The sequence below is a fragment of the Apis mellifera genome, linkage group LG9 (assembly GCF_003254395.2).
Source record: "Apis mellifera strain DH4 linkage group LG9, Amel_HAv3.1, whole genome shotgun sequence".
Lineage (NCBI taxonomy): Eukaryota > Metazoa > Arthropoda > Insecta > Hymenoptera > Apidae > Apis > Apis mellifera.
The window spans coordinates 11,915,321-11,931,852 of NC_037646.1; the positions used below are offsets into that span (position 1 = coordinate 11,915,321).

The 16,532-nt window shown below is 40.3% G+C and overlaps 1 protein-coding gene across 8 annotated transcripts in view; it reads right to left on the reverse strand.

The window, feature by feature from the left end:
* Window positions 1-16,532, reverse strand: part of LOC727000 (protein sprint) — a 149,812-nt gene that overhangs the window by 73,932 nt on the left and 59,348 nt on the right. For 2 of the 8 annotated variants that reach the window (XM_026442991.1, XM_026442990.1), the window contains exon 1: window positions 3,076-3,143. The exons of the other annotated variants lie outside the window; for them this stretch is intronic. In XM_026442991.1, coding sequence (XP_026298776.1) covers window positions 3,076-3,128 — 53 coding nt within the window. In that variant the 5' untranslated portion in view covers window positions 3,129-3,143. Of the gene's footprint in view, window positions 1-3,075; window positions 3,144-16,532 lie in introns of those variants that run through there. 8 annotated transcript variants of the gene reach the window in all.

The window sequence follows — 16,532 nt, forward strand, 5'->3', positions numbered from 1 at the left end:
TTCTCCATCCATTCGAAATCTCTCCTCTCCTCTTCCCATCTCCTTCTTTCGAGAAAAAGAGAGAGAGGCGCGAACTCGAGCGTGACGAGTATTATTCCCGCTCGCGCATGAATCTTGCACGAGGTTTTTCGGGGGATGGATGAATTTTCGTGCGAGGAAAGAGAGAGAAAAAAAGAAAAGAAGGTGGCGCTTACACGAGTCGATTTATGGAGATTGTACATCATGCTCGGAGGCTGGATAATCCGTTGCGCCGTACATACACGTAACACGAGGAGTACAGACACGGCGCAATGGTTCCCAGGAGGATTCCAACGAAAGAGAGAGAGAGAGGGAGCTCGCGGTTTCGCCTTGTAAATAATTCAGTTTGCATTAAGGTGGTCGCGCGTGCGACGACAACGAACGACTACGCGATATTATTCGAGACTCGGTTGAATTTTCCCAATAAAGTAAAAAAAGTAGCAGGTCTCGTCTCGTCGCAGGAAAAAAAAGAAAGAGACGCGTGAAAGGGGGAGAGGCTCGAAAGATGGAGGCTCGAACGTTCAAACGTTTCCAGGAGAGGGATTTTTTTAATCAGAATCTTGGAATACTTGGAGCAAGCCTCTGTTTCTCGAAAGGAGTTAGACGTCTTTCCCTTTGCCTTTTGTGTCCTCCTCCTCTTCTCCTTTTTCATCTTTCCTTTTTAATTTTTTCCCTCCCCCTCGATGCGAAGGGAGCATCTGGCTTCCCGACGACGATGCTCCTTTCACGAGGTGGCCGCGTCATTGTCCCGGCGTTATGGGGCGAGAAACCAAAGATAACGATTTCTCTCTCTACTTTTCTTTCTTCCCTTCCTATTTTCACCTTCCCTAATCCCCGCCAAGGCTTTGCGGTCGTAAATTCGGCAGGGAGCACATTTTTCTCTATATTAACCTCGCCACCCGGAAAGAAGAAGAAGAAGAATATGGAGAGGGAAAAGATGGGAACGAAAGGTGTCGTTGTCGTCATCGAATGACAACGGATCCCACGCGTCCATAAATTAATACCGCGACGAGGAGCAAACCCTCGAACGAGAACGAGTCCAACGTGTCTCGTCGATCGACGTTATCAAGCGCGAACCGGATCGACCGCGATCGATCTATCAGCCTCGTCCGTTCCCCTCTCCTTTCTCGTTTGTTCGTCAACCGCGATATCCACGCGGCCGTCAACGCTTCAACCCCTCCTCTCCCTGCTATTGTGCCCGGTGACAAAGACACGCTCCTCGCGCTGCTCGAGTTAGGAACGATAGACGAGAGGTGTGGCGTGTACATGGAATAAAAAGGAGAGAAGAGAAGAAGGAAGAAGGAAGAAGGAAGGAAGGAAGAGCCCTCGCGAACGAGCGACCCCAGCCATTGTGAGCCGCGACATCGATTTTCCCGGCGGGGCGGCCCGCTTTGTGAATGCTGGTGGAAATTGAGCGGAGAACGGGCCTGCGGCCATTCCAGAAACTGCATTAGCGCGAAATAGCGAAGCAGGGGAGAGGAGAGGGGAAGCCGTTTCCGGAGGATTTTCCTCGAGGAGGACGCGCGTGGACGGAAGAAAGAGAGAGAGAGAATTTTAACGTCAAATTTTTTTTTTTTTCCAACTCGAGTATTTCCGCGTCGAAGATTTTAATCAGACGCGCGAACAGGATGGCGCGTTTGAAAGATGAGAAAGTCGAGGATCGATCTCTAACGACACCTCGGGTGAAAATAACTTTCACACCTGGCGGCGAGATTAACGCGATTCTTTTTCTCTTCCCTTTTCCTTTTCTCGTCCCCTTTCGAATAACGATGCGACCATTGAACGGAACAAGATTTACATCTAGATAAAGATTTCCTAATCCTCGCCGCGTAAAATATCACGGATCGCGTTTCGTTCGCGATACGAACGAAATTCTCAGCCCGCGTATCCGTTATATTATCGCCCGGCAAATCAATTTCTGGGCAAATAATTATAATTTGTGCGCCTTGACGGACCGTTAAACGAGTTAAATAACGGAATTAGCCGAGTAGATTTTACGACCGCCCGTGTGCAACCGCTTCTCTTTGCCTCCCGCTCGCAATATTCGCCACGACCACGCCAATTCCGCTCGAGCAGAACGGTACACGCCTTCCTTCCACACTTTGCGCGGTTCCCTTGATCCTAGACCAGTGGATTATTCAAATTTTTATCGGGTTACGACTCGACGCACACTCGATCCGTAATCGTATCGCGCGAAATCGAAACCGGAATTTTGAAGAAGTTTTAAGAAAGAAGCACGATATCACCTTCTTTGTTCGAAACTTTGTTCGATCGAAACATCAAAATTCCATTTTTGTAAGACTTTGTGATTTTTTAAAAACAACAGGAAGTGAAACGAACAATCGGAAGAGGAAGAATGGAATCCGTGTTTGTCGACTAATGCGACTCGTTTCTCGATTTCTTGGCAGTGGGACGCTGTTGTGGCGTCTTCTTGTTTCGGAAAAGAGCATCACAATTTTTTTCGCCTCGTGTAACGCTTACGATTCCGTTCGAAAAATGGACTTTCTGCGATCGGAGACATCTTTCAATTTATCTTTCTTTAATATCCGAATTTTCGAAACTTAACTCATCGATAGAATCCTCTTCCGATATCTCGACCTTAAACTCATAAACAGGAATAATATTTCGTTTTTCAAAAGAAAAAAGGAATCGAAGGAAATGTAAGAGGACAAGGTCGAGATATGTTAAATACACAAGTCGAGAGCCACGGTTGATTCGCGTTCTAAAATCGGCGCGATAATAGATGGTTCCAAGAGTTTAATCATTCTTACATCAATAACAACAATAATAATAATAATAATAAAAAATATATATAAAAGGAATAATCAAAACGATGAAAAAACAAAAAGCGTCGACTGGCCAATGAAAGCGACAAATGAAATGAAAAATTTAGCCGAACGAATACGTACACGTTTAATTATTTACAATTGCGCGTAGTTCAGTCTCTCGCGAGGACAAGTTTGAAATAATACGCGTATCGTAATTTGCAACGTTCAATAACAATAAAATTTCAACCAATAACTTTACAACGAAGGAAAGGAAAAAAAAAAAAGTCACCTGTTCCCCTTGTAGTTGAAGATGCCGAGCGCCACGCCGCATAGGAGCAACATCGCCAGGAGAATCCTGCCGAGGATCCTCCGCTTCCTTCTCGCGGTGGTTGAACGTTTCGGGCGGGGAACGCGCGAGGAAGAGGGAACGACGCCGCGATTGAGGAGCGACGGGACGCGACTCGACGGACGATACGGCGACGGGTACAGTGCACTCGGCCACTCGGCTGCTAACATTAGACAAAAATAGAAGTGGACGATAATTTGGAGAAGGGAGACGAACAGCTGGAACGGGGCCAAAAGAGCGCGAGGAGAGTCAGAGACTCCTCGCCTCGTGTGTCATTTTGGAGAAGAAAAAGGAGGGACGGGATGGAAATTTCTATCCGAATTTCTACTTTCCTGCCGGCGAATTATTCGTGTATTCGACGAGAATACGGGCCTCGTATCGTTTATTGAATCCAATTAATCGAAATTACAAAGACCTCTCTGTACGATAACGCGTCCGATATTTTAAATCATAAATCATACTCGCTCGTGATTCATTGCCTATAAATTACCCCTCCCCCGTTATTCGACGAATTATTGTTCCGCGAATCCGTCCCCTCCTTCCCTTAAAAATGAGAGACAAGAAAGACAAAGAGACGATATCGGGAATAATTTGTTTCAATTTTATTTTAGTTTTCCAACGATCGAACGAGGGAAGAGTTAAGGGTTGTCGTTGCACGATTCGAACGATCGTGGAATCGGGAGATTCCTGTCGTAAATTTTCTTTCCTTGGTAAAAAAAAAAAAAGGAGAGAAATCGTAACGCGATTTATGGTTGGCCAGTGTTCGATTATTCACCACGAGAGTGGATCGAAACACGCCTATTAACCTTTCTCAAGAGCCGCGGAGGAAGTGATAAAATCGTTGCGGGGAAAATTGAGAAAGATTGATGAAAAATTAGAAGAGTATTAAATGGAAGAGAATTAAAATTAATAGAAGGAGACTCTTTTTTACTGCTTTATAAATCGGTAGCTCGAGTCGAGAAATCGAAATGAAGAAGAAGAAGAAGAAGACGACGAAGGGATGTTTTAAATGCGCAAGACGACGCGGAATGACTGTAACGCAGACCACCGAGTTTCCCATTTAACTTAATATTCCATTCGAATACGCGAGTTCAACTTTCTTATCCAACCTTCCCTTTTTCCTACCCCGCCGTTCATTGTTCGAGTTTCCCCGGGAAATTTGTTTAATCCATCGACCACTCCAATTTCTCTAAATCCGCATTCCGCCTTTCCATTCGAACGAATTATCATCCGTCCTCGGATCGTCGATTCTTAACAATTTCTTAAAACACCATTCTTTCACCATTTCCTTTTCTTCTTTTCTTTTTTCCCTTCGAAAATCGTCGGTTTTTCGATTCGTCCAAGGACAGATATATATATATTGGGTTGGCAACTAAATAATTGCGGATTTCAGTTGAAGTCGATGACAACCTAATCAAAGCAATAATCGATTCGAATCGTCACAGTACAACTCGTGAGATTGCAGAGAAGCTTCGTGTATCGCATGCATTGAAAACCACTTAAAACAACTTGGCTATGTTCAAAAACTCGATACATGGATTCCTCGCGAACTGAAAGAAAAGCATTTAACGCGACGCATTAACAGCTGCGATTTGCTAAAGAAACGTAATGAAAATGATCCATTTTTAAAACGACCGATAACTGGCGATGAAAAATGGGTTGTTTACAACAATATCAAGCGGAAAAGATGGTGGAGCAGGCCACGTGAACCAGCTCGAACAACATCAAAAGCTGGTATTCATCGAAAGAAGGTTTTGTTATCAGTTTGGTGGGATTACGAAGGAATTGTCTATTTTGAACTCTTACCACCCAACCGAACGATCAATTCTGTCGTCTACATCGAACAACTAACGAAATTAAACGATGCGGTTGAAGAAAAGCGGCCCAAATTGACAAATCGAAAAGGTGTTGTATTCCATCATGACGATGCAAGGCCACGCACATCTTTGGTCACTCGGCAAAAATTATTGGAGCTTGGTTGGAATGTTTTGCCACATCCACTATATAGTCCTGACCTTGCACCATCCGATTAATTTTTGTTTCGATCTTTACAAAACTCCTCGAATGGTAAAAATTTCAATAACGATGATGATATCGAATCGTACCTGATTCAGTTTTTTGCTAATAAAAACCACAAGTTTTATGAACGTAGGATTATGATGCTGGCTGAAAGATGGCAAAAGGTCATTGATCAAAATGGGCAACGCATTACAGAATAAAGTTATTTAGTTCCATGAAAAGATTGTCTTTGATTTTCTAAAAAAAATCCGCAATTACTTAGTTGCCAACCCAATATATATATATGTATATATATAAAACAAGTTTGGGAAGCAAAAAAGAATCGATGGACACGAGAGAACGTTCCGTTAATCCATTCGCGAATCGGTTATTCGTTTGCATGAGCGGGAGAACGAGATTAGCATTCACGATCGCGTCTTCGATGAATGGTGTTGTCGAGGAGGAGTTTCTCCCTCGAAAAGGCTCCCCCCCTCTTTCACGAGCCAAAAGTTGGCACAATTGCCGCGAACAATGCGAGACCACCGTCCTCCCTTCGTTCACCCTTTTCCCCAACTTTTCCTCCTCGTCGAGGGGTAAAAATATCGCGTTCGAACGATGAAAATTTATCAAGCTTTCACTTCTCTCGCTCTTTCTTCGCCAGAGTAATCGTTAATTGGTCGAGCTCGCGATGATTGGTGGAAAGTTGGTCAATGAGGAGAGAGATTTTTCTTTCTTTTTTCGATTTCGAGAGAGACCTTTCCAAGTTTTTGATTTCTGAAAAGGGAAATCCCTTTTTTTATCCCCTTCGATATTACAGACATCACGGTAAAATAAAATCTCGAGTATCATTCGACGAGGAAATTGATGTTAATAGCCCTCGAGTTAATCCGCTTTACAGCCGTTGTTGTTAATTTACGAAACACGGAATGAAAAAGAAGATGGAATCAAAGCGTAACGTTACGATTTGGATATCGTTTCAAACTTGGAGCAATTTAAATTCACCGATGCTCTGACGGACAATTGTTGGGGATCGAATCACGTTTTTCAATTTTGCCTGGAACCAGTCGGCGATACATCGACTCGGAGGCCGGGCAAACGGTGACAAATTCGACCAATTTGTCTCCCCTCGAATCGAAATCGCGGAAATTTCGACGCGTCGAAAAATCTCCTCTCTTTCTCTCTCTCTCTCTCTCGATTCCTTCCAAAGGGACAACTTTTTCCATCCCTCCCCCTTTTCGTACAAAGGGAGGGCATCAGGTGTTTCCATCGGCGGGGGCGGAGCCGATTTCGGTGCAAATTACGGATTTACAAATTAGGATCGCCGTCTGCGAGATAACGAACCGATTCGCCGCAACGATCTCGAATATATTACGTGACGGGGGCGAAATTGGGGGAGAAAAGCGTTCTCACGTTCGATCGAGGGACCGACTCTGTTATTTTTATTTATAATCTTCCTTTCCGTCGTGCACGTGCCATTATATAAATGTTACGTACGTTTCCTTCCAGGTGTTCTCTGGTCTTGAAAGATATTCTTCGTAAAGGAAAATTTCGTAGCGATCTCAACGAATCGATGGATAAGTAAAAGAATTTCGAAACTTCTTCGATTAAAAATTTCGTCTCAGTGTATCGACTTTTATATAAAGATTACGTATCTTTTCTTAAGTGTTTTCTAAGGTTTTGAAAGGTATTGTTCCTAAAAGAAAATATTGGTGTTTAAATTTCGTAGCAATCCCATCGATGGATATCGAATTAAAGACGAATGATTTTCGAAATTTCTTCGATTTAAAATCTCATTTCAATGTATCGACTTTTATACAAAGATTATATATCTGTTCTTAAGTGTTTTCTAAGGTTTTGAAAGATATTCTTCGTAAAAGAAATATATATAAATTTCGTAGCGATCTTAACGAATCGATGGATATTGAAGTAAAAGAACGATTACAATAAACGATTTTCGAAACGATTGGCAAAAATCTCATCTCAGTGTATTCGACATCTCAGTGTATCGACTTTTATATAAAGATTACGTGTCTTTTCTTAAAACGTGTCGATTTTAAAGATATTTTTCTTCGTAAAAGAAAATATCGATGTATAAATTTCATAGCGATCTCAACGAATCGATGGATGTCGAAGTAAAAGAACGATTACGACGAACGATTTTCGAAATTTCTTCGATTTAAAATCTCATTTCAATGTATCGACTTTTATATAAAAATTACGTATCTTTTCTTAAATGTTTTCTAACGTTTTGAAAGATATTCTTTGTAAAAGAAAATATCGGTATATAAATTTCGTAGCGATCTCAACGAATCGATGGATATTAAAGTAAAAGAATTACAATGAACGATTTTTGAAACGATTGGCAAAAATCTCATCTCATATCAGTATATCAACTTTTATATAAAGATTACATATCTTTTCTTAAGCGTTTTCTAAGGTTTTGAAAGGTATTCTTCGTAAAAGAAAATATCGGTATATAAATTTCGTAGCGATCTCAACAAATCGATGGATATTGAAGTAAAAGAACGATTACAATGAACGATTTTCGAAACTTTTTTGATTAATTTGACAAAAATTTCATCTCAGTGTATCGACTTTTATATAAAGGTTACGTGTCTTTTCTTAAAACGTGTCGGTTTTAAAGATATTTTTCTTCGTAAAACGAATCGATGGATATCGAAGTAAAAGAACGATTACGACGAGCGATTTTCGAAATTTCTTCGATAATTTGCTACGCAAAGAAGAAGAAAAGAATGAGAAGCAAAACTCGTATCAGAATCTCTTAGTCGTTCAAATTTATTAGAACTTCCATTTAACCGCGAGATTTCCTTAGCTACTATCTCGTCTTCCTCTTCTTCTTCCTCCTCTTCTTCTTCTTCTTCTTCTTCTTCTTCTTCGTGGCAACGTGATTTTTTGGTTCGTTAGATCCTTTGGTCCCGGACTACGAGCAAACTCGATTTACTTTCAGTGAATTTCGTTTCTCGCTCCTCTTATTCCGCTCACAGCCTCTACCCAACGCCTTTAAAATTCTCGAATTTCGTTACGAAAGATATGCGATCAATTATGGAAACGAATCTCGTGTCTTCTTGCGCGAAAATCAATCTAACGGTTATCGATATCAATCTTGAAATAAAAAAGTATGTGTTGTGACTAATGTTCCTTCGAAACGAGTGCGCGAATTTCGATCGAAGTAAAAGAACGATTATCTTACGATGTCGCAATAATATCGGCAAAGGGAGAAAATCTCGACTTCTCGTCGCGTCTTTCAAATGCGATCAATCAAATGGCTGCGTTTGATAAACACAGGCAAATAGAATCGAACGAAAAGAATCAACGATTACGAAAACGAGAATCGATTATTGTTGGATTAATGTTGCGAAAGATGAAGGATGAATCAGTGAGAAAGAAAGAAATACCATCGAATAATTTCTATAAAAAAATCAACGGTTATGGAAAGGAGAATCGATTATTTTCTGAATTATATATAATAGTGTCGCGAAAAGTAAAGGATGAATTCGTGGAAGAGGAACACGATCGAATAATTTCGATAAAAGAAGATGAACGATTGCGAAAACGAGAATCGATCGGTTATTCTTACATTACTAAAAATAAAAGATAAATTTGTGGGAGAAGAATAAAAAACGGTTACGAAGAATCGATTATTCTCTGGATTAGTATCGCGAAAGATGAAGGATGAATTCGTGGGAGATAAACACGATTGAATAACTTCAATAAAAGAAAATCAACAATTACAATTAATATCGCAAAAATAAAGGATGAATCCGTGGGACAGAAACATCCAATAACAACGATCGAATAATTTTAATAAAAGAAGATTAACGATTACGAAAATAAGAATCGATCGATTATTCTTGCATTAGTAAAAATAAAAGATGAATCTATGAGAGAGAAACAAAAAATCAATGCAAAAATAAAGGATGAATCTATGGAAGAGGAACACAATCAAATAATATCAATTAATATTTTGATAAAAGAAGATCAACGATTACGAAAACGAGAATCAATCGATTATTCTTACATTAGTATCACGAAAGATAAAAGATAAATCTGTAAGAAAGAAATACGACCGAATTTCGATAAAAAATCAACGGTTACGGAAACGAGAATAGATCGATTCTTGTATTAGTATCGCGAAAGATAAAAGATAAATCTATAGGAAAGAAATACAATCGAATAATTTCCATAAAAGAAGATCAACGATTACAAAAACGAGAATCGATCGATTATTCTTACCTTACTAAAAATAAAAGATGAAATACCGTAGGAGAGAAACACGATCGAATAAAATTCAATAAAAAAAGATCAACGATTATGAAAACGAGAATCGATCGATTATTCTTGCGTTAATAAAAATAAAACATAAATCTATGGAAGAGGAACAAAAAATCAACGCAAAAATAAAGGATGAATCTGTGGGAGAGAAACACAATCGAATAATTTCGATAAAAGAAGATCAACAATTACAAAAACGAGAATCGATCGATTATTCTTACATTAGTAAAAATAAAAGATGAAACACTGTGGGAGAGGAACACGATCGAATAATTTCGATAAAAAAAAAAATCAACGATTACGATTAGTATCGCAAAAATAAAGGATGAATTCGTGAGAGAGGAACACGATCGAATAATTTCAATACAAGAAAATCAACGATCACGAAAACGAGAATCGATCAATTATTTTTGCGTTAGTAAAAATAAAATATAAATCTATGGAAAAGAAACAAAAAATCAACGCAAAAATAAAGAATGAATCTGTGGGAGAGGAACACGATCGAATAATTTGGATAAAAGAAAATCAACGATTAGTATCGCAAAAATAAAGGATGAATCCGTGGGAGAAGAACACAATAAAATAATTTTGATAAAAGAAAAATCAACGATTACGGATTAATATCGCAAAAGATGAAGGATGAATCTATAAAAGAATCGAACGATAAGCCAAACACTGGACGATAATAAATTTCGACGACACGAGGAGAAAGGGAGGAATCTCGTTTCTAGCCACCGCGTCGTGAGCGGTTCGTATGCACCTGTTGCGACAGTTGCGACGAGCGCTCGTCGTATCCGAAATAATGGGTGGGTCTGACGCGACGCGAATAATCGAGCGGAAAGCGGCCCGGCCGGTCAACTAGCGGCCAACATTTCACGCGCTCGCTATTTTAACCGGAATTGTCGCGGCTCTATTTGCCTCGCGCCCGTCGATCAACCTTTCAACTTCGATTAAACTTTAAAGCGATTCGATTCGAATCCCACCACGGATTTCAAACGGATATTTCGAGCGCCTCTTCTTCGATTCGAAAGAAATTAGGAAGGTGTAGGGAAATTTGTTTAACAATCGTCGGAGATTTCTCGACGGAGGGGAGAGGGGTTTAGAGTTCCGTGGGAAGGAAAACGGTTCGTTTCCACGTCGCGTCAGCGTGCATAATTCAAGGTTGGTCCAGTATCGATTGAGTCGCCTACGCTCCACGGGACAGGCGAAGGGGAAAGGGGGGAGCATGAAAGATTCATTCAGAGCGGGCAACTTAGTTTGCACAGCGTGGAAAGAGAAATCGGAGAAACGCTCGGGTCTTGCTCGAAAAAACTTCCTCTTACACTTTTCCATAAAATTGTCACTTTTTTTATCTCACGTATCCATCTCGATATTTCTTCGTATCGAGATACGAAGAATGTTCGTCAAAAGGGTAATTAAATTTACGGCCACGTCGAGAAATTAAAAAGAAAAAGAGGAGCACGAGGAGGTGAGAAAGTAAAAGAGGACGAGCTTTCGACCTTTCGAATTACTTCGAGCAGACGTTGTTCGTTGGCCGGCTCGATCGACCAGGTGCCATCATCCCCAATTACGTTCCTCTCCTTCCGTTCCTGCCTCTCTTTTCGAGAGAAAGAAGGAACCATCCGCTTAAGTCCGCTTCACACGCGCGAGAATCCTCGAAGAAATCCAAAGATTCTTTCGATAATAACCTTTCATTCCACTCCTCTTTCTCTCTCTCTTTCTCTCTCTTTCATTCCAGGACGAATTCGAGAGAGTAGGCTCCTAACATCGAGAGTTAGAGAGCGAAAGTCCAAGTAAATTTACTCGTTCATCGATCATCCGTCAGATTCAATGTACCGTCAACCGTCGAGTTTAAACGATTCGAGGACGGGGGTGGTAACGAAGCGGAAAGATTAATGGAGCGTCGTTGGTCGGATAAAGGACACGAAGAGAGAGGAGAGGCGGTGGTCGTGGCGGATATTAGCGCGATCCGAGGCCGCGAATTATCGCGCTCAATATCGGGCTCGCAACTCGCGCAATTCGGGATTCACTTTCGAGAGCGGTCCCCATTAATGGTCACGGAACGGTTCCGTCCCTCGTAAATTCCTCCTCCCCCTTATCCCAACCCTCGCTCGAGAGGACCTAGGATTTCAAGCCTGGAATTCCATCCCGTTCCGAACGAATTCGAATTTCCCGGGGAAATTTCGCTCGAGGATGAGCAACGATCGGGAATAGAAGGATATTTAGTGATCTTCTTTCCTTTTCTCCTATCTTAACTTTCAAATTCGAATCATTTCCAATTCGTTTTCAAAAGAGTCGAGTTTTCTTTTCAATCGTCGACAATTTTGAGTGCCATTTCTTCCAGTTTAGGAAATCAACTGTCGAAATTGAAAGAGAACGCTGTGTCTCACGTGAAAAAATGGTAGCAAAGATTTAAATTTTAATTCGAAAAAGGATCGTGCACCTATCCTCAGAAGAAGAATTGGAAAGATCGCGAGTCACGAGACAAGCAGAATTCTACATTGCTCTTTTGCATTTCCAAGGCAACGATTCTATTGGGTTGGCAACTAAGTAATTGCGGATTTCAGTTGAAGTTGATGACGACCTAATCAAAGCAATAATCGATTCGGATCGTCACAGTACAACTCGTGAGATTCCAGAGAAGCTTCATGTATCGCATTATATGCATCGAAAACCACTTAAAACAATTTGGCTACGTTCAAAAACTCGATACATGGGTTCCTCACGAACTAAAAGAAAAGCATTTAACGCAACGCATTAACAGCTGCCATTTGCTAAAGAAACGTAATGAAAATGATCCATTTTTAAAACGACCGATAACTGGCGATGAAAAATGGGTTGTTTACAACAATATCAAGAGGAAAAGATGGTGGAGCAGGCTACGTGAACCAGCTCAAACAACATCAAAAGCTGGTATTCGTCGAAAGAAGGTTTGTTATCAGTTTGGTGGGATTACAAAGGAATTGTCTATTTTAAACTCTTACCATCCAACCGAACGATCAATTCTGTCGTCTACATTGAACAACTAACGAAATTAAACAATGCGGTTGAAGAAAAGCGGCCCGAATTGACAAATCGAAAAGGTGTTGTATTCCATCATGACGATGCAAGACCACGCACATCTTTGGTCACTCGGCAAAAATTATTGGAGCTTGGTTGGGATGTTTTGCCACATCCACCATATAGTCCTAACCTTGCACCATCTGATTACTTTTTGTTTCGATCTTTACAAAACTTCTCGAATGGTAAAAATTTCAATAACGATGATGATATCGAATCGTACCTGATTCAGTTTTTTGCTAATAAAAACCACAAGTTTTATGAACGTGGGATTATGATGCTGCCTGAAAGATGGCAAAAGATCATTGATCAAAATGGGCAACACATTACGGAATAAATTATTTAGTTCCATGAAAAAATTGTCTTTGATTTTCTAAAAAAAATCCGCAATTACTTAGTTGCCCAATATTATCGAGGACTCGGCTTCCGTGCAGTTTCCAAAAGTGAGAAGAAACGGCGTGTTCTATATCGTTTACGCCACGCCTACGAGGAGAGAGGAGAGGAGAGGAGAGGTCTGCGGCCCTGGGGAGAGATTCTCCCCCGTGGAATTTATGGGGATACCAGGGGGGTCTGCGGCTGACAGTTTTAGAAGCCTGTTAAGAAACACCTCAGACAGCGGGCAGACGGCCGGTGACACACCGTTGATTCACGCTTGTTCGACCGATCAGGTGATGCTTGCCATCGATAAGTGGAGTAAAGAGCTTCGAGATCGAGAGTTAGTTTAAGTAACTCGTTTGTCTCGTAGCCAAGTCTTTCGAGGAGAATAATCTCGCGATACATCCACTCGAATTTCGGTGTATTACGCGGTATATCGAGCGGTGGCCGTATTCGCAACATCTGACACGTTTGCGCGATTCGATGCGTGAAACGATGCAACACCTGGCGTTGACAGGGGCCGGAAATTAACCGATTGTCGGAAACTCGGCGTGCGCGTCGCGCGAGATAATAATCCAGCGTATTAACGTTGAATTTCTAATTCGAAGAAATGGACAATCAATATTTTTCGCCGTTCTTTTCCCACGAGTTGGGGATAAAATACTGTTTTGACTGGCCAGTGAAAACGATGAATAAAAACGCACGGTTAAAATGAATATATTTAACTATAATTGCGCCTATTCGAAGAATAACAAATAGATAGCAACTATGAAACATTGCTGGCAATATTCGTACAACATTTATAACAAATGTGATATAAAAACTGTGAGTGAATCCGCACGAAACCTCGGATGGGATATTTTTTCCCACGGATTCGAAGGGTAAAGTCTGGGAGGAAGTGACCAGCGGTGGAAGGACGGAGGAAGAAAAATCTCGCGACCGGCAGGGTGAAATCTATTATCGGGAGAATTAGCGGCGCCTGGGGGGCACGTATTTCGACGACACACCCTTTTGTCTATGGCTAACGATACGGGGTGGTCGGATAAGGGTTGCTCACCCTCGCAAACATCAGACTCGCGTTAGTCGTCAGAAATCAGGGGGATATCCGGTGGCAACCCGGAGAAATCAACCCAGGGGAATCCCTCCTCTCTATCTCCTTCTTTTTTCTCCTCCCTCCCTTCTTCTCCTCTCCTAGTGGCGCGCCATGTACTTGTATCGAGTTTCCCCGATAATTCGATCGCCGCGCTCGTTTCGCTTCGATCGCTGGGGATTTCGGAGAGGAAAAATTCGAGGAAGGAAGAATTTTGCGAGGGAGGAGGAGAGCACGAAGCTTCGCCGTGCTTCTCTTCCCCGATCCACCAGTTTTCGATTCGAAACGAAGGGGGGATTAAAGCTCGACGAAATTATTTTTTCTCCCCGATTTCGAGCACATGTTTGATCTTGAGAAAACAAGTAAGTTGCTTTTTGGCGTAAATTATTACATCTCCTCTTGAAAAATGTAACTGAATAGCGATCCACCAATATCTCTTTTTGAAAAATGTATGAAAAATAAAATTAATGTAACTGAATAGCGATCCACTAGTTTTTGATTTGAAACAATGGAAGCCTAAAATTATTTTTTCCCCGATTTTGAGCCCATATTTGATTTTAAGAAAACAAGTAAATAAGTTACTTTTTGATGTAAATTATTATATTTCCTCTTGAAAAATAAAAATAATGTAACTGAATAGCGACTAGTTTTTGATTCGAAACAATGGAAGCCTAAAATTATTTTTTCCCCGATTTTGAGCCCATGTTTGATCTTAAGAAAACAAGTAAGTTGCTTTTTGATGTAAATTATTACATCTCCTCTTGAAAAATAAAAATAATGTAACTGAATAGTGACCAGTTTTTGATTCGAAACGATGAGGGCCTAAAATTATTTTTTTTCCGATTTTGAACCCATGTTTTATCTTAAGAAAACTATTAAATTACTTTTCATTGTAAATTATCTCTTGTAAAGTATCTCATTGTAAAGTATCTCCTCTTGAAAAATGTAACTGAATAGATCCACCAATTTTCGATTCGAAACGATGGAGGACTAAAGCTCGACGAAATTATTTTTTCCCCCGATTTTGAACCCATGTTTGATCTTAAGAAAACAAGTAAGTTGCTTTTTGGTGTAAATTATTATATCTCTTCTTGAAAAATGTATAAATAAAATTAAGAAAAATGAATACACAGGGAAGTTGGGAATATCGTTATCGTTTATTTCTCAAAAATATAATGAATGAATGATAGATAGAAATGCATATATCATAAGATAGCTTAAAATTAACCCATAAATATCATATCGTGCGTAAACGAAATTATTTTTGATATAAGTTTGCAAAGAATCGGGTAAAATAAAGCAGAAACTTTCTACTTTTTCCATATTCCTATCACGTGAAACATATGAAAAAATCATTGCCAAATCATTTGTGAATTTCTAACGTGAAATAATTACTCGAGCTTAATTTACAAAAAAAAATAAAAAAACTTATCAATAATTTATAACGACTTGAATTAAAACATATTCAAGATATAATAAAATTGAAATTCAAATTCATTTTTTAATAAATTGAAACGTGGCCAATCATTATTATTATCGATCACCTGTCCATATATTTCCTTTAATAAACGTTTAAACATTTAATACATTATCTTTTACAAATTTAAAAATAAATTTTCTCCACTTCTAATACATTGCCTACTTCGAATCTCCAAACCGTATCGAGAAAGAAGATGTACACATATTCCGAAATATTTAGAAATAAAAACGAGGAAAGAAAAATTCCTTCCAAAAAAAGAAAGAAAAGAGACGCTAATCGTAGACGCAATGATAGATTATCGATGCTCCATCGTTTGTTCGAGGGGACAACGTTGCCATGGACGTGGTCATCGAGGATGATCGACGGCCAATTATCAAGATCGAGCGCGAGATCGAGATCGAGAGGGGTTGAAAGTGGTCGTATATACATGTATCGAGTAGGCGGCCCGAGGGAAGCACGGACACGCGTGTATCCGATTCGTGCTCTGCATCGATTACCTGCCCGCCCGACACGGATCATTATCTTAACGATTATGCGGACAACGAGCCGGCCATCCCCTATTAATGAGAGAGAGAGAGAGAAGGGAGCTCGAGCGAATTGGAATGGAAAAAATCGATTCGTCACGGTACGCGATATTCGAGGAAGAAGAACGAAATCGAAACGATTGTTCCGCGTTCGAAATCTGCGATAAAATAAGCAGATCCGGATGAGAAATCGAACCATCCTCTCTTCCTTCTGCGAGTATTATTAGCCACGCGTCTATTATTTCTATCGTCTATCACGGCACACGAATGGATCCACGAAATGGATCTCCCCTTTCAACGTTCTATTTATATACGATCACTTTCAATCCGATCTCGATCTCGATAATTGGCCGTCGATCATCCTCAATGACTACGTCCATGGCAACGTTGTCTCCTGGAACAAACGATGGAGCATCGATAATCTATCATTGATAATCTATGATTCGCGTCCTTTTTCTTTTTTTTTGGAAGGAATTTTTCTGTCGATCAACTCAATGACCATGTCCATGGTAACATTTCCAAAGGATGGAGAATTTATTTATTTATCACCTGTGTGTGACTCCTTGATTTCCACGGGGCG